Genomic DNA, 18,145 nt, shown 5'->3' with positions numbered 1-18,145 from the left:
GCATACAAAATGCAAACTTTTGCGCACGAGATACTAATTGGTGCGTACAAGATTCTAACATGTGCACACAAAATACAAAGTTTTTCTCACAAATACTAATTTGTGTGCGCAAAATACTCATTTGTGCATACAAGATACTAATTTGTGCATAAAAGATAATAATTTGTACATATAAAATACTAATTTGTGCTCAAAAAATGCTAACTTGTGCGCACAAGATACTAACTTGTGGACACAAAATACAAAATGTTTTGCACAAAATACTAATTTGTGAGCTCAAGATACAAATTTATGCGCACAGGATATTAATTTGTGCAAACGAGATACTAAATTGTGCACACAATATGCTAACTAATCAACACAAAATGCAAATTTGTGTGCACAATATGCTACTTTGTGCGTACAAGATACTAACTTCTGTGTACATAAAATGCTCATTTGAGGGAACAATTTATTTTTATGTCATGCAGGGCTCGTAAATCACAGATTTCAGTTATTTTCCAATAGGCTAAGTGAAAAAAAACATACTTTTATAAAAATTTGCATCATAGACTCTTCATTGTATTAAATCTTTAATAAAATAATAATTGAACTTTTATGTTGTCTTTGGTCAAACATAAGTTGGCAAAAATCCAATCACTGTTGAGTTTTTCTTCAACATGATGATCTTTTGATTTATTTTCATTTATATCAACATGTCTTCTTGGGAAAAAGGAGCGGATTATAAACCATCAATTCTCCTCTTTCCTGTTTTATTTTGTAAACAGAATTAGAAATTTGGCGGGTTAAACTGTGGTTAAATAAACCCTGTATTCCAGAATTTTGATGGTGACTCATCAAGGGGCCCTTGGGGTCCCAGAATCTCTGGCAAAGCAACAAGTCAGATGAGTACCCCTGTCTCCTCCCAGCATGAAGCAACGCCCTCCTTGTTCATGGAGATAAAAAGTCCTGTTCCTTTACTCGGTTCGTGTCCAGTGAGGTCTCCATGAGCGCACTGGCGTGTTTTTGGTTCTCCGTGTGGCGCAGAGCTTTTGCTCTCATGTTCTGAAGCCGCTCCAGCCCAAGATCCACCATGTCCACCGGGTCTCTCAGCGACGACGAGCTCCTGGACGGCATCCTGAAGTTCAGCTCCTCCGGTAAAGACTCCAACGAGAGCACGGAGGAGAGCTCCAACTGCGAGGGAGCGTGCGCAAACGACGAGCGGAGAGATGCGCCCGGGAAGAGGCGAAAGACGGGCTCCCGCAAGAGTGCGGCCAAGGGCGGGGCGCAGCAGGAGGGCAAGCAGGTGCAGAGGAACGCAGCCAACGCACGGGAGAGGGCCCGCATGCGCGTGCTCTCCAAAGCCTTTTCACGGCTGAAAACCTCCTTGCCTTGGGTACCACCGGACACCAAGCTCTCCAAGCTGGACACACTGCGCCTGGCGTCCAGCTACATCGCGCATCTCCGGCAGATCCTGGCCAATGACAAATACGAGAATGGATATATTCATCCAGTTAACCTGGTAAGACGCAGGAAATTACGCACGCAGATATTTAGGCATATCATTTTAATTTATTTTATTTAAATAAATGTTTCTTTTTTTAATAAAGAATATTAGGGTGATAGGTCTATAATATTCAATGAAGGCCTCTGGTGCTCACATTGTTTGCAGGTGGACAAACAGGTATTTCCTGGCACCATTTAATACATTTTTTGCTAGTAAATTATTGGGAAATAAATTATATGTTGTAAAATCCGACTATTATCATATAGAATCATTTTAATGCAAAAATACATTGAGAAAAAAAAAACAATAAATAAACGAATATTGTTTTGATTGGGCGCAGAAAAAGTACAATAAATCATTAAAAAATATATATTATTTACAATAATTTGACTTCCTTCTTGCAGACGTGGCCCTTCATCGTTGCGGGGAAACCAGAGACAGACCTGAAGGAGATGCTGAGCGCAACCCGGCTGTGCGGAACCACTGCGTCCTGATGCGCAGACGCACCACTTCTGAAGGGAGAAAAAAGGAACAAAAAGACTTTTAAAAAAAAAAGACTCAATTCCATGTCTGCGCTGACTGTGAGTGGGAATAACGGGGGTGGGCATCCACTCCCCCCTCGTTCCCGTATCTAAAAAAGTATTTAATTCCCCTGCTATCTTTGCTGGTTCAAAGATATTTTTAAACAGCTTTTTTATTAGTATTTTTTGATGAACTGCATCATGAACAACTCAGTTGCCTTTTTGTTGAAAATACTGTACAGCTTTCATATAAAATATATTTGCATTTATACATTTTCCTTTGGGTTCCTGTTTGCTTTACTCTCCTGTGTGGGCCGCTGTCTGACCTCACCAGGCCTCTTATCAGTCTCCTCCTTCAGAAAAAGCAGAACCTGATTACGACAAAGCACTGAGCAGATAAGTTCCTATGTTGTTTCAGGATGATAACAGTGGACGTGGCTGTCATTCACATAAACAAACGTTTGCATGTAGCCTCATTTAAACCTTTCAAAAATGATCACAAATGAAAAAAAACGACTTTATTGTGTTGGACAATAATTTCAAGGAGGATTTGTGACTAAATTCAAACAAATATATTATTAATCAACATGGTTTTGGGTTCATACAATCAAAACAGAGTATTTTTGCTTTTATATAGTTAAAAAAAACTGTGCTTAGAGTTCCAGTCCCACCCAGACCCGTTGTTTTAATTTGCCCGGGTTATGACCGCTCTGTTTACACGACATGGACAGTTATTTATGCAGTCTGACACAAGGCCTCTCTCGCACTTTTCCTAAAAGAAGGATGCTACAAATATAGAGTTCTTATGTAATCCGATTACTTTCTTCCCCCTGCCTTGATGTAATTGTCCCATCCACGAGGCAGAGCATTTTTTTACGGCAAATAATGAGGCGAATGTGTGAAAAATTCACTAAAATATCACACCATTTCAAAATAAAATGCATTAAAAGTATTTTAATAAATGAGTTTTATTAACTTCCTGCTGTTTTTGATCAACCTGTGCAAATCATGCTCTTGGAAACAAATAAGTGTTGTAGGATTTTTTTTAATTTGTCTATTTAAACTTATAAATCAGTCGTTTTTTAATGAATTTACATTTATTTTCTCTTGTGGTAAGTCACTGAATTTGCATTTTACGATAAGCAAAAGTGCTTTACCTCATAACATTCAAATTACTTTTTCTTCCCCTCCTGCACTACTTATTTTATGGTTTCTTTAAAGCCTTATTTGTCACTCCGATGGCTCTTTTTTACGCACTTGTTACCTCATCTTATCAATAATAGACACCATCGCGTCTCCTGGAACAGCAACAATAAGACTGAGTGCTGCTGTAATAAAAGAGTCCCACTGGTGTCTCTTCAGGGACCCTCACCTAATACATCAGCAGCAGCATGGCAGGGGCCTCGCCACCACCTTACAGGGACCACCGTGAAGAAAATAAACTTGGCCTCCTCTCTCCCGAGGACAGAGAGCCAGAGAAGAAGAAAGCAAAAGGAGGGAGGGAGGAGGGAGGGATTTGTTTGAGAGCACGGCTGGGATTCCCATACTTGCTAATTGTTTTGTTGGACGTCTGCCCAAACTGTGATGTGAACAAAGTACTCCGAACTGAGGGGAGGACAGAAATCACATTTTGTTCCTGCTGATCCCATCATGTTTCACATCTGCGTGATCCTTGTTGTTCTTTCACAACACCAACCTCATATTGGCACAATCCATCATGAGCGTTTCCACCAAAAACCGAAGCGTGCAGTTTACATTCCAACCGTGCTGTGTCAGTCAGCACAGATACAGTCCAGCAAATAGAAACAACAGCCTTTTCCCAATCACAGGGCTTCAAGAGGTTCTAACATCAATGACAATATTACAAAAAAAAAAAAGAATATCAGGCGACTTCAATGTAAACTCAAATCTGCCCATATCATCATGCTTCCTTTATCGTGCCTGACAGTTATTTTTGAGGTGATTTATTCTAAAACTAAATCATTTATGTCTTATTTAAATCAGTTTTACAGGGATTTTTTCAATCATTTACTAGGCCAATTCTACATTAAACTGTTATATTTTAAAAATGTAACTTATTTTTAAATCCTCTGAACATCGTCATTTTACCAGTCCAATCACAGTGTTGACATTTTATTCAAACTTTCCAGTAAATAACAAATATATTTTGTTAATATTCTCATTTTTACATATATGATAAAATTAGCTTTCTTTTTATAAAATAACTATGATTTTATTAAGTAATTTATGCTAAATTTATACTAAATATGGGGTTCAGGGAACAGAGAAAAGAAAAGGTAGATGTGATTCTGAGGGGATCCAGAAGCTTTACTGCATGACTGCTTATCCAGAGTTATATTTGGCCTTCAGACAGTATTTGACTTGTATCTGCTACTCGAACATCGCCCTCTTCTGGAGAAATAGTCACTTGGTGAAACTACAAAACTTTTGTCTCAACATTTCTATTTCTTAGTGGCATGAAGAAATCTGTTAAACTGTTAAACTTTGATAACAAGTTTTACGTACGTGCATGTATTATCAGAACTTTTATGTACCTAAAAAACTTGAAGTATTTTGGTAAAATGTTTCAGGTTTCTTGTCTCCCTCTGGCTTTTTATGTAATGTATTCTTGTGAAGTAAAAAGTTTTGTACTTAAAACTATAGAGAATGGTATTTTTGAACAATACATTTTCCAAAAATAGATTTTGTATATTCAATAAACTGCTAAAAAAAAAAAAGAAAAAAAGAAGAAAACAACAGACCCCCCCCCACCCCTTTCCACAATGAAACTGGAGTGTGCTTTTCAAAATAAATAAAAAATATTGAAAGATCACATTTTTTTCTTCTTACTAAACAGGATCAGGTGAGTGAAGTTTAACTTCTTAATTATTTTTCTAAATCTTTATCCAGAATCTAACAAAGTTAAATGGACATTTTTTATATGAGTATTGCAAAAATAAATAAATAAACAAATAAGAAGAAGATTTAAAGTGAAGAAACCAAACAAGGAGGCGTAAAACACAACTGGCTATAAGTTCAGATTAAAAAAATAGTTTTTTGGGTGATTTTTACCTTGATTCAATAGTTATGTGCAATTCAGAAATGCTTAAAAATGTAAAAAATAAATAAATAAAAAAAAATCATAAAAAGCTGTTGTACAGTTAAGTCATTTGCATGTATTTGTTGATTTGCTTTACTAGTTTTGGGGAGTGGGGGACTAATAAGAGGAGTTAGAAACCAGTAGATGGCAGCAAATGAACGTTTTTAGAAAAACAAAAAAGACAAACGAAAAAAATCTGCCTCAAGTGTCAACGGCAAAGATTAAATATTTAATCTGATTTAATAAGCCATAAAATGTCTTTATCTAAAAATCTGAGACAACAAAAGTTTTGAAAAAAAAATAGAATAAAGGCAAATTTCTTTTAGGAAAATTGACATAAATTTTACAATTTGAAGAAATACATAAAAAAATAGAAAATTATGAAATTCCAAAATAAAAGCTGATTTAAAATGAACCATATAGCCTTTGATGTGTTTGATAAGAATAGAATAGAATAGAATAGAATAGAATAGAATAGAATAGAATAGAATAGAATAGAATAGAATAGAATAGAATAGAACTTTATGAAGCTCACAGAGGAAATATTCACCCAGATACATTATCTAGTACATCAAATACACTTAAAGAAGATAACTTTATCTAAACTCAGTTACGGTTGATAGGCTTTACTGTTTGTTTGCCTTTAAAAATAAATACAAATCCATTGAATATCGCTAATATTCAAAGTCTTAGAGCAAAATAAACTTAAAAAAGAAATGGAATAGAAAATGGAGCAAAAGATTAAATAATAAAAACTAGAGCAAAAAAAATAATAATCAAATAATTGGCTTATGCTGAAGTCTTTTAGAAGACCGTGTGCTCGCTTAACTTAACTGGAAAGACCAAAAGTTATCCCAATCATTTCCTGTGTGTGTTTAATGATTAAACAGAGTTATTTTTAGATTTCCTCCCCAGTATTTTGTGAAAGAACACCTGCTACAGGGTTAGATGAGTGCTTCACATCCCTGCCGTTCTAAATGATGTAAAGCTCCGTGTTGATGTTGCCTTTAAATGCTTGCCAGAAACGCCAACATGACCAAAGCTGGACGACAGCTGTCTGAGGTGTCAGATCCTATCAGATGGCATCACAGACTGGCACAGAGCGGAGGAGATGCCAAAGATAGCTGGGGCCTGCCCGCCTGGTCAACTCCTGTTTTCTGGCATGTACACACCCGTGCATAGCGGCATCAGTGTGTTCATGCGGGCATCACATTGTGAGTATTTAAAGAAGCACAGCAGGTGTCTCATGCCCTTTACGTCAGCTCATTCAGCTCCATTATTTATTTTAAAGGATACTTTTGATTAGATTTTCTCTTTCTTACAACTTTTCGCATATTTTTTTTAAAATCTCTATAAAAACAAAACATAACTGATTGTTTATTTTATATTATTGTCAAAAAAACATAATTTTAATAAGATTTTTGGACAAACACCAAACAGATTTTGGTTTATCACTTAAAAAATAAAACAATGTAATTTATTAAAAATGTATCTATAAGTTCTTAAAAATAAGTGTCTGTTTTTAAACAAAACAAAATGTGAATTTCTCACATTGAGATTCATCAACGTTCATTTTCTTGGGAGAAAACCTGTATCAGGACATAAACATGTAAAGAGTTGTTTTTTTTTTTTAATTGGCATAAGTCCCTCTTTTATACCTCAATTTTAGTGGATATTTTGTCTATGTGGACTCTAAAGAATTTATATGTAAAAACTAAACATGAAATCTTATTTTGGTGAGTTTTATTAAGTTCCTGAAAAAGGGAAAATATAATTAAGGTGGAGGATGGAGGAGAAAACATAAATCTGATTTTTATTTTTTTACCGTTCAATTTTCCCAAAAAGAAAATAATATATTCTTGTTTTCTATTGTTAGAAACATTTTTATGAAAATACCAGTGGTAGTTATCACTGCATAATTTTTCCTGCTCTCAAATTGTTATACTTTACATTTTTTAGGATTTTAGTTACAATTGATGAAGGTGAAAAAAATAAACCTGTAACATTTGTACATGTATGTACTTCTGCCATTGACTGTATATGAGAACTGGACAGAGTGAGCATGACATCACCCATAGGAAATGGCTTATTTCTGGCTCCAACTAAATTAAGTAAATTCCGTCATCATTTTTTCATGATACGGAAATTCCAATGTTGGAACCGGACGCTGTCAATGAGCAGTGATTGGTCCGAGTCGGTCTGAGTCAGCATTAATAGGCCACACCCCTTTGAAAAAGAGTTCAGGCGAATTTGACCATGCATTTTTATTGAGTCATCTGATTGACCAGTTTATAACTTGAATGACTTGGACTAAAGAAAGATTATGTAAAAAAGTGGATTAGCGTGAACATTTTTAAGAAATACCAAATAAAGTTATCAGAGCAAAAACGTTTAAGTCTATGGGATTTTGGTTCTTGGAGACAGCAGCTACTTCCTGTTTGGAAAGCAGTTCTCATATACAGTCAATGATTTGTACATGGAAAGGAACACTAAATATCTTCAATTTAAGACTTTAAAAGAAAAGAGTGATCACATATTGCCCAAAAATCTAAAAGTTCAATAAAAACAAAAAAAAAAAAAACTTCTTATTTTGACCGAGGTAATTAATTAGGTTTTGATTCATTCTGGGGCTGGAAGAGGTCAGCCTCACAAACACACACATGTACACACACACACACATCTGGGGTGTAAAAACAGTGTTCCCAAAAGGAAGGGGTGCTTTTCTGAATGATGTTTTCCCAGGTGGGCCCAATTACCCCAATGCGGAGTGTGCCCGTGTGATCCTGCGCATGCATTAAAACGACCTGCGTGTTATTTTTAGAGGATTTAGGTCTGCGACTATTAGGAAGCCGTTCATTACAGTTGCAGTCAACTGAGATCTTTGCAGCGTCACAATGCCTGACCCTCCGTTACCGCCTGGAAAAATACCACGCATGCTGCTTTGATACCTAAGCACTGTCCTGACGTTTATTTAACAAGCGGTTATTCATTCTTGATTAAAGCCGTCCTGGAGCGGGATGATGGGTCACTGCATAAGGCGAGCAGAACACAAGCTTTCACTGTTGAGTCATGAGTTTTATGAGATGCTGGAGCTAATCCTGGGTAGAAAGCGTGGTGGTGTGTCCATGAGGGGGTACACGGTGGCTTCTAACAAACACCTGCTTCAGTGTTTACCCAGCCTGAAGCGCAGACATTCACCGGTGCGTGCACCATGCCAACAAGCCCAATTGCTTTTCATTATGAGCTGAAATCATTCACAGGTGACTTTGTTTATTTGATCTGATCCGAGCCTCCGTCTCCTTCCACCCAGACTGAGATGTGGACAAAAATAAAGAGAAATCACCTTCCTCTATTAATTCCAAACAACGTTCCAGGGATTGTGGTGAAGCAGAGGAAGAAGGGGGGGATTATTTATCAATCTGTGATTGCCCTGATGGCTTTCTCAAGATTTGAAACTGCTAAAATGGGAATACCCTAGAACAGGGAGCACACATGGGTTCAATCATTACCCATGGAATTCTGCGAAAAACGAAAAGTCGGCAATAAGGAAAATATTCCTCTAATCTGAGGTCTTCCTCATGCTGGGTGTGAAGGAAATTTAGAGGGTCCCCCGTTTAATTGGGTCCAGATTCGACCACCCCACTGAAACCCCAGCCCGGGACAGACTTTTATTGGCTTATTTTGTTGAAAAGGAGGACTGTTTTGGTTGAATAAATGTCTGATTTTGCTGTAGACATTCCTGCAAACCAGATTGGACAGTCCCAGTGTTATAGGAAGCAGATGGGAATGACCAAGGAAAGAAAATAGTCTTCTCTTTTCCTTTAAAAAGTTTGGATCTTTCCTTTATTTTTGTCTTAAAACGTGAGGGAAAAAGGCTCAATATGTGGAGCTTTAGGGATAAACTCTTGTCAGCATATTTGCAGCGCTCAGAAAAACACAAAAGAGCCATTCATTCGCTGGTTAAATGACTCTAACTCTCCTTTTTTACCCTTTTCCTTTCTCTTCATGCCATTTGTCCACCGTGGCACCAATGCCCTTCTAGAGTCAACTATCAGTTTTCTTCCCCCGCGCCCCCCCTCCGCTCCCCCCACCATGCATTTTTAATGGACGAACTCGTGCAACGGACAAATGATTTTTATTTTTGACAGGGGAGGGGGAGCTCTAGTTACATAGGGATGGGGAGTGAGTGAGCAAAAACGCCAAAACGCACCAGCCGCACGAGTGAAAAAAAAAGACATCAGGAACAATCCGGTTATGGATTATAAACCCAAAAACATTTATAGTTTAAGGAACAAACTGGGAACATAAATGAATTTACCTGTTGGATCATGGTGGGCTGCAGGATGATGACAGAAGTAAGTTGTCCACTAAACTGGTGTTCATTAAACCAGGATTAGAGTCAGTCTAAATCCATTAACTCCGGATTAAAACCATTTTAATCCCATTAATTTAGAATTGAAATTCAGGGAGAAACCGTTTGCATGTCAGAGTATGACACTGGTCTGCAATGTAGTTAACTTTCCAACCTTGTGTGTGCTCAGTTTTTACCTCTAATATTTCAACAATTCACTTAGAAATACACTTATTATGTCAGAGGTGAGTAACGAAGGAACAAACTACTACAAAAGGTCAATCTGTTTTGTAGATTTATTTTCTTCACAAGTTGAACTATTTATCATTCTGTAAATGTGAACAGAACCCTCTTTTGAAAAATATTTACTCATCAAACATGTTTAGGAGGTTTTACAGATGATTTTAAGATCTCATTCAGATCCTCTGTTCTAAGAGTTCTAAGTGGTCTTTTAATTCTGATTATTTTGTTTTTATCCACTATATATGTGTGTGTGTGCGTGTGTGTGTGTGTGTGTGTGTGTAGACTTGAAGATTTGAAAAAAGAAATACTCAAAAATGTGATTTTAAGCCTAATTTGTGTTTTTCAATTTTCCTTTTTTTGCTCTTGTTTTAGGTTTTTAAAGTTAGAATATGTTTTATGTGAATCACTTGCAGACAGATACATTGGTCAGAAAAGCACCCAATAAAGTTTGACTTGATTCGATTTGATTTGAATTGGTTCGGTTTGATTCTATTTGATTCAGTTCAATTCAATTCCTTTCCTTTCCATTTGATTTGAGTTGATCTATTTTGATTCGGTTCAATATGATTCAGTTTGGTTGAATTCAGTTTGATTCTGCTTGTTTTGGTTTGATTATTTTTAATTTGGTTGATATGGTTCCACTCGATTTGGTTCCTTTCCATTCCACTCGATTTGGTTCGGTTCGATTCCATAGAATTTGATTTGATTTAGATTGATTTAGTTTGATTTGTTTTAATTTGGTTCTATTTTAAATTGGGTCGATGCGTTTCCACTCGTTTCGATTTCTTTCCATTGCATTGGAATTGGTTTGGTTCTATTGAATTCCATTTGATTTGATTTGATTTGATTTAAATTGAATTGAATTGAATTGAATCGATTCGGCTCAATTTGATTAGCTTTGATTTGGTTTGGTTCTATTTTCCATTGGTTAACTCGTTTCCACTTGTTTTGATTTCTTTCCATTACATTAGATTTGGTTTGGTTCTATCGAATTTGATTTGAATTGAATTGAATTGAATTGAATTGAATTGAATTGAATTGACTTGATTTGATTTGGTTCTATTTTCAATTGGGTCGATACGTTTCGAGATGACTCGCTTTGATTCCTTTCCATTACATTGGATTCGGTTTGGTTCTATTGAATTCCATTTTATTTGGTTTGGTTTGATTTAATTCAATTTGGTTTGACTCAATTCAGTTCGACCTGATTTAATTTAATCTGTGCTTTTCTTAATCTGGTTCAAATCTTTAATGATGGTCAGTCGTTTTCCATCTTTTGTTTTAAACCTACACTAATGTGTCCTGGATTGACTCTCTAATTTCTCCAACCTAATTGCAAATGATAAATGTTGTTTTTGCCTTTAGTAGCTGGACTCCAATCTGCTTAGAAGTAGAAACAAACAGAAGAAAAGTAAACGCAATTTGTTATTTTTTCTCTCCAAAGAAAGAGGAAATGTTTGGGAGGGAGAAAATGTTGGGCAGGTTAGTTGAAAGAGCGTTCCCAGTAGTGACCACAGCATTCCCTCCTTACACTTTAGCAGACCACTCTCTCTTTGTGTGTGTGTGTGTGTGTGTGTGTGTGTGTGTGTGGATGCAGATCTGTGTGTTTGTGCAAAAACCTGAGGTTTAAAGTTTGAAGCCAAACTGGAGCTGAATTTCAGTCCTGCAGCCAGAAACAACAGCTTCAAACCCAGACGCACACGTACACATTCTCCAAAGAATTCTCACTGGTTATTAAATTACCTAATTACTTATTTAAGGATTCTATCTCAGACGATAAAGATGAGCTAAAAACTGTCTTTGATTAGGTGAAAGTGTGAGTATGCAGTGATTGCTGCAGTGCAGAACTTTGCTTTTGTGAAACTTGTCAGCGTGCAGGGATAATTTATTCCCATATGCTAATATATAAAAGGCGAGTTTGTGTGCAGAGTTTGTTTAAGCCTAACATGATTATTGCTTGAGCTTTTGCACATTTTTATTAAACTAATGTGTTACTTGTGGTATTTCAGGTTATGCGTGTAAAATTAAATTAGAAATGTATTTTTCTTTTGAGTTCTCTCAACTTGCCAATTCTAGTGTAAAATTGCAAATTTTCATTTTCACAAATAACATAAATAATAAAAACAAGGTGAAGGTACAAATTCAGAGGCAGTTTTGTCTAAATTATTTACATATGTCATCACCGTTTGGCGTATCCTTTCAGGGTTCTGCTAATCAACATGCAGTGCTTTGCACATTTGGTATGGCGGGGAGTTTTACCCCGGATGCTCTTCCTTAAACAACCCTACATCCGGGCTGGGGACCTGCACGGGGAGACACAAACTTGGGCCCCCTGGTGGCCACAGATAGGCAGTGACATGAAAAGTCTTCAAAGACCCACACTGGATTGCAAAAGAATCATCCAGTAGCAGCCTAAATAATTAAAAAAAAAATATATATATATATATATATATATATATATATATATATATATATATATATATAAGAAGAAAAATGAATACATTCAGCAAAGACAAACTGACTGAATTCAGATATGTTGAAATTACGTTTATTGTGGGAATCTGAACAAAAACTAAAACTGAAATATAATCCATATTTATTTAATTTCTGTGCCATAATTTTGCTCAGGGCTGCAGCAGTTTTAGTTTTAGTTATTCTCAGAAATGCAAGTGCTCTGCTTCTCATTTTTCCCCACATAGTTGTAATTTTGTGCTCAAATCTCTGGATCTAATTTTTTGTTGCAACAATCATGCTACATGAAGCTGATAACCAATGCTCTGAATAAATGATATACAGTAAAAAACATATATATATGAGTGAAAACAGTCAAGAGGACCATCCTAATGCACAAACTGAAGCTGAAAACAACTACAGATCTGTTCAATTACTCTGTGTGTTAACGATGGATCATCTGCCTCAGTAATGTGGAAGTTGTTGCACATAGTGATGATCACAGAGAGAATAAAGCAACTGTTCCTCTTTCAGCTGCAGAACAGCAGCTGCTGGATGTAACAGATGGCACAGGTACAGTGTCGGTGATCCTCCTGCTTAAAATTCAACTCTTCTGCACACCCAGTCTAATGCACAAACAAAACAGGAGATGTACTAACCATTCTAAATGCATTTTTATCTCCTGTCCATCCCACCCCCCTCTCATCACCAGCTCCATTCAGCCTGAGCTTGTTATTTGAATGAGGAGTGGACCACCTCAGGGAGGAACAGGGGGAGATCACGTTTCACCTAAAAATGTGGAGGGCCTACAAAGGAGCCATGAGACATCGGGGTGAGGCCGAACGGGCAGCAGAGAGGGGAGGAAACAGGAGAGCACATGAAAGAGTGCATTAGAGAGGGGGAGGGAAAGATTGATTGTGATGGAGAGATGAGGGGGAAGCGGGAGAAAGAAAGCGTAAGATGGGGTAACAATGTCTTCCTGACAACAAAGTTCTGAGCACAACTCAATCACAACAAGCCAAAATGTGATCTTAAATCTTATGGTCATCCAAAATATGTGGAACTGTTTGTTTTATTACTATATTTTATCATTAAAAATAAAGAAAAAAATAACTAATATAGTCATTGTGTAAGATTATGCAAATAATAATCATAAATAAATAACCAAAAGAATTGAAAATTCAAGAAAAAATGTTTTAATATATTTTAGGGCAGAAAATTATGATTAGTCAGTTGTGTTTATTTTTATACAATTTATTTGTTGTTATTTGTGTGCCTGAAAAAAATGATTGGAATTTTTTATAGAATTTGTATTTCATTTATTTTATTATTCATTTATCTATTTATTTTCTATGTTTTCCATTTATGTTATCTGTTTTCAAGTAAAATTTTACATTTTTAACTAACCACAATTTTATTTAAATTTATTTAATTTAATTTATTTTATCAAATCTCTTTCAATTGTTTATTTTTCAGGTTTATTTTTTTGACAGGCAGTTTTCTACATTTTTTTGTTTTTGCTTGATTACCTGTTTACAGTTTTGCACTTTGCTTTGTAAAAACCTTCATATTTAACAAAAGCAGACAAACAGAAGGAAACTAAAAAGTAAAAAAACTATTTAACAAAACTTGTATTATTTCAAAAGACTTTGACACCAGAATTTATATCCAACTATGGATGAATGAATGAATACATAAATATTACATAAATAACTGTAAGTGGTTTGATGCATATTTCCATTGATAGGTGTCAGGAGGTTAAAAGTCACAATGTAAATGTTCTGGCTGTGGACCGTCCTGAGCAGATGCTCCCCAAACTGCTGTTTCACATAAAAGTCAAGTGGGGGCGCTGTGATTCAGAGCTTCCAGCAGTAAGGGAATATCTTGCTCTTCCTGTTGCCTTCATTGACGTTTAATGATAATTATAACTTGGGTCACGTCAGGGGCAGCAGCACACACACAGGCCGGCTGACCACACGCACACACCATGCCTGGTTAAAAAACATGAAGACATTAGCAGTAACTCGATGCTGAATGAGTATCGATCTACTCTCGGGGGGGCTTGGAGAGTGAGAGAACACCACACAGCACTTTATCACAGCACTTGACCATGGAGGGCGACCGGTGCAACAATCAGCTCCGCCCCTTTTTGTACAACTTCTGTCACTTAAACATATTTGATCATTTTCTTCCACCCTTTCGTCTATGTCCCAGCATGCTCTTGTGAGGTCCTGACAACTTCAATCCACATTCTCAACCTTACACAGACCAGGCTGAGCAGCAATCAGTGTGTGTGTTTGGTGTGTGTGTGTGTGTGAGCCACATCAGTGGGGATTTCACGGCTGTGATTGCTGAGGACATGTGCTGTTCAAATTCTTCAGCGATTGCCTCCAAACGAAACGCAAATGCCAAACAAAACAATAAAGTCTTCAAGAGGGAGAGAAATGACAGCATCCCATGCTCCGAGCGCCGTTTCTTGAAGATGTCCAGACCACAAGAACACGAGTAAGAAGTGACCAAAAGGGACTTGAAAACAAGAAGCAGATGTTGAAAACAAGCACTTAGAAATGCACGTGTGTTTGGAAATTTATCTCTATAGCACAACATATTGACTGGTCAATTTTTTTGGGTTGAACTTTCTCACTGTATTTCATGCTCAGTTTAATCATGTTAATGCACAGGCGCCCTCCAAAGCATCACGTGACTCGTCCTAAAGAAGTTTAGCAGCCGTGACCCCTTCACAGCAGCTGTGGCGCAGTCCAAAAGTTAACATTTTGGATGTGAAGCAGCTAAAACCAGCTCAAACTTAGGACTGTACCATTTATATTTAATAAAAAGACATTTGATTGGAATTATCTTTGTTCTTCTATCGTTCAAGAGTATGTGACATCCAAATGAGCCTGAGCCCAATAGGAAACACCTTTCCAAGTGTCCAGCACAGAGGTGTAACTTGACATTTTTGGCCACTGACCTCGAAGTGACTCAATCTATACATCATCGAGATGTGTGCAATGACCACAAAGTAGCAGAACGTCTCTGAGAAGCTCTGCTACAAACCCAGTCTTTTTTTTTTTTTTTGGCAAAAGGACTCCAAAATATCTACAAAACAAGCATTAAATCTCTTAAATCTCAGATTTATTCATTAACTGTTTTCACAAATTTAAGGATTTTCAAAGTAAAACAGACTAAGTCCCACTCAAACTATATTTTTATCTATTGTAAAATTGTTCCCAGAGATCTTTCAGTTATGATTATGCTGTGTTTAGCCAAAAATAAAACAATCCTGTCATTTTTCTAAAGAAAAAATCATCAGAAATTTGCCTCTGAAATAACCCACTGCCGATATCCCATGATCCCTTTGGTTTACACTTTCTTCTGCTAGCTTACAGCTCCTCACAACCCCAACATAGCATTAGTTATGCAACAAAAATGTTGGAGCTTTGAGCCAGATGCCAAAATTAAGATGTTAATGGATCTATTTGTCTGCCAGTGGAAGCATCAGAATAGAACGGATCAAGGAGACTTAAGCCCGCCCATATCAGTTGTTGCATCACAACTGAGAGCTTTTTTAAACGCTGTTTGCTGATCCATCATGATTGATGAGGAAAAAAACTTCAAGATCATGTTAAAAACACCAGAAAACACCATTTTCATTGGAGTGGGTCTTTAATTCCAACTGATCTGCATGATCTAACAAGTCAATCCCAATGCCAAAAGAAGCAGATTTACAGCTTGCAAACGTGTCCACTCCATTTATTTTTCAAACCTGCTTTATCCCACTGGGTTGCTGGAGCCTATCCCAGCCACTGTTGGTCTGAATAGTTCGCCAGTCTGTTGCAGACCCAAACAACCACACACACTCACATTTTTAGAAGGAACAACTGACTTTGATTCGGTTCCAACAACGTCTTCTTAGCGATGAGGCGACTCATTTCTTTCTTCTCTTTTACTCCCCTCGTTTATTTCTTAAATCTGCTCACTATTCCAGGTTCTGACCTATTTTCTAATCCAGATTTTTAATTTCCTGCTTCCTCACCTGTTCTGTATGATTCATTACCACAACTCTGACAGGAAGTTTCTACATCTCTGACTTCCTCACAAAACACTCACTGATTGTTTTCGTCCTCCCTGCGCAGTAAGGAAAATAAATACCCGGATGCTGAATGTGATTGATTCTTTTGGTGATGTTTCAAGACAAAACGCACTCTATTTTTGTGAAAAACAATACCCAACTCTTTGAAATTCTTCTGACTAATTAGCTTCTTTCATCTGCAGGGAGGATGAATGGTGCACTTGGTAAAATAACAGCTTCCTGGTCGATTGATTGATCTGCCAAACAAGAGGGAAAAATTGTCTGTGGACTTTTTATTTAAGAAAAAGTTAAATGGTCAACATAAAGAGGAGTTTCCTCATTTCAGAAACATTTATAATTTTTTATTAAGTTAAATTAAAATAGCGTACATTTTGTGAGGAATTTCTTTAAAATATTGGTTCTAATAAAAACACGCATGAATGAAGCATACATTTTCTTCTCTACTTCCTCTTCCAGCTCAGACCTTCCTGTTTCTAATCATTTTTTCTCTTTAATTTGGCCTCTGTTTGTTTTTCTCCATTTTTTCATTAGTTGAGAAAACATAGCATACATTCCGACTGGAATACCGGTGAGATTCGGCCTCGGCGTTACGGCGGCGGCTCGTGCATGTGAATCCCTGGACTAAATCACAAGTGGGCTACGTGTGCAGACAGACCGAAAGTTCCTCTGCGGTGGGGGACTGCAGTCATTCCACTAAAGTTCAGATGGAGGATGTTTTTTTAGTCTATTTGTTTCTTTTTTAATTCATCTTGCATGTAAGATTTTTATAGGTTGTTTGGATGAACAGTAAGTTTTAACTAAAAAAACTTTCTTTTTTTTTTACTTTTTCTTCTTAATAATAGAAAAGTAACTTCAAAAAATAAACATTTTTTTAAAGTGTTTGGTGTTCACTTTGACTTAATTTTATATTAAATTTTGTTCTTCCTTGTGCATGTATATGGAATAATTTAATTCAAATTCAAGTATTTTTACATACAGTTATACGGTATTTATCTTAACCCATAAAATAGTTTATTTAATTATATTTTTGTAAGTATTAGTGGAATATTTAGTTGTATATAGTATTGTAAATTGTGTCATATTGTACCTATTTCTTCTCTATGCCAGTGACATCCCACAGTCCACTGGTTTGACAACATAAATCCTTGAATCCTTATATATTTGAATATTTCTTAAAATTTGCAAAAGTAGTTAGATGTGTGCAAAGTAATGTATGCAAAGGTGGGTGGCTAAACGGTGCAAAAACTTGGATAAATTTAAGTAAATAAACAAAATGTATATTATTTATAAAGTATTTGAGAATATTTTTGTTTTTATTTATCATATCCTTCAAAAATGTTGAAAAAAGGCGTCATACATAAGGTATGACGCTTTCCTAAACCTCGGAAGTAAGAGAGGATTTTTGAAACAACCCCATATTAATGTCCTTCCTCCACCGTACTTTACTAACAGGAGGATAATGTTCCTCCTGCATCTAAATAAATACTTTTCTATCTTAGACCCCCATCGCTTGGCTCCACAGTCCAGTAATGTTGAACTTCACCTCCCTCTTGACTTCATACTTTATGGTGCAGTTCACCCTGTGCAGAATTGTTGTGCTAACTTTACAGGAAATTTGGAAACTTTTATTAAATCAGCTTTGATTTGACTCCATTTCATTTTGTTTTAAGATATTTTTTCTGGATCTTGAATGTTTCCTAAATTACTTATCTTTTAATTTATTGAGTTTTCAATTTTGCCAGGAATAGAACATCTTAAAAAGTTCACACGAAAGTAGATTTTTGCATCAAATTAGTTGTGAATTTTAATATAAACTAGAAAAATTGCATTTCCTGCGGAAATACGTTTGATTGCAGTTTTGCAGAAGGTGTTTTCTTTTATTGCCTTATTGCATAAGTTT

General features: G+C 36.3%; 1 protein-coding gene across 1 annotated transcript; it reads left to right on the top strand.

Annotated features, from left to right (window-relative positions):
* Positions 1 to 957: 957 nt before the first annotated feature.
* On the top strand, positions 958 to 4,753 carry tcf21 (transcription factor 21). Its single transcript, XM_024291485.2, has 2 exons — positions 958 to 1,501; positions 1,891 to 4,753. The coding sequence occupies exons 1-2, from the start codon at positions 1,073 to 1,075 to the stop codon at positions 1,978 to 1,980; spliced, it is 519 nt and encodes a 172-aa protein (XP_024147253.1). The 5' UTR covers positions 958 to 1,072; the 3' UTR covers positions 1,981 to 4,753.
* Positions 4,754 to 18,145: the final 13,392 nt, after the last annotated feature.

This window comes from Oryzias melastigma, linkage group LG24 (assembly GCF_002922805.2).
Source record: "Oryzias melastigma strain HK-1 linkage group LG24, ASM292280v2, whole genome shotgun sequence".
Taxonomy (NCBI): Eukaryota; Metazoa; Chordata; class Actinopteri; order Beloniformes; family Adrianichthyidae; genus Oryzias; species Oryzias melastigma.
The sequence above is the reverse complement of the archived record's forward strand: the minus strand, read 5'-3'. Positions and strand labels throughout refer to the sequence as shown.

What these genes read in the sequence shown, in the direction of transcription:
- tcf21 (XM_024291485.2), top strand. Translation starts at nt 1,073, where the DNA reads ATGTCCACCGGGTCTCTCAGCGACGACGAGCTCCTGGACGGCATCCTG. An exon ending in ATATTCATCCAGTTAACCTG is followed by an intron (nt 1,502 to 1,890) that starts GTAAGACGCAGG and finishes TCCTTCTTGCAG; the next exon opens with ACGTGGCCCTTCATCGTTGC.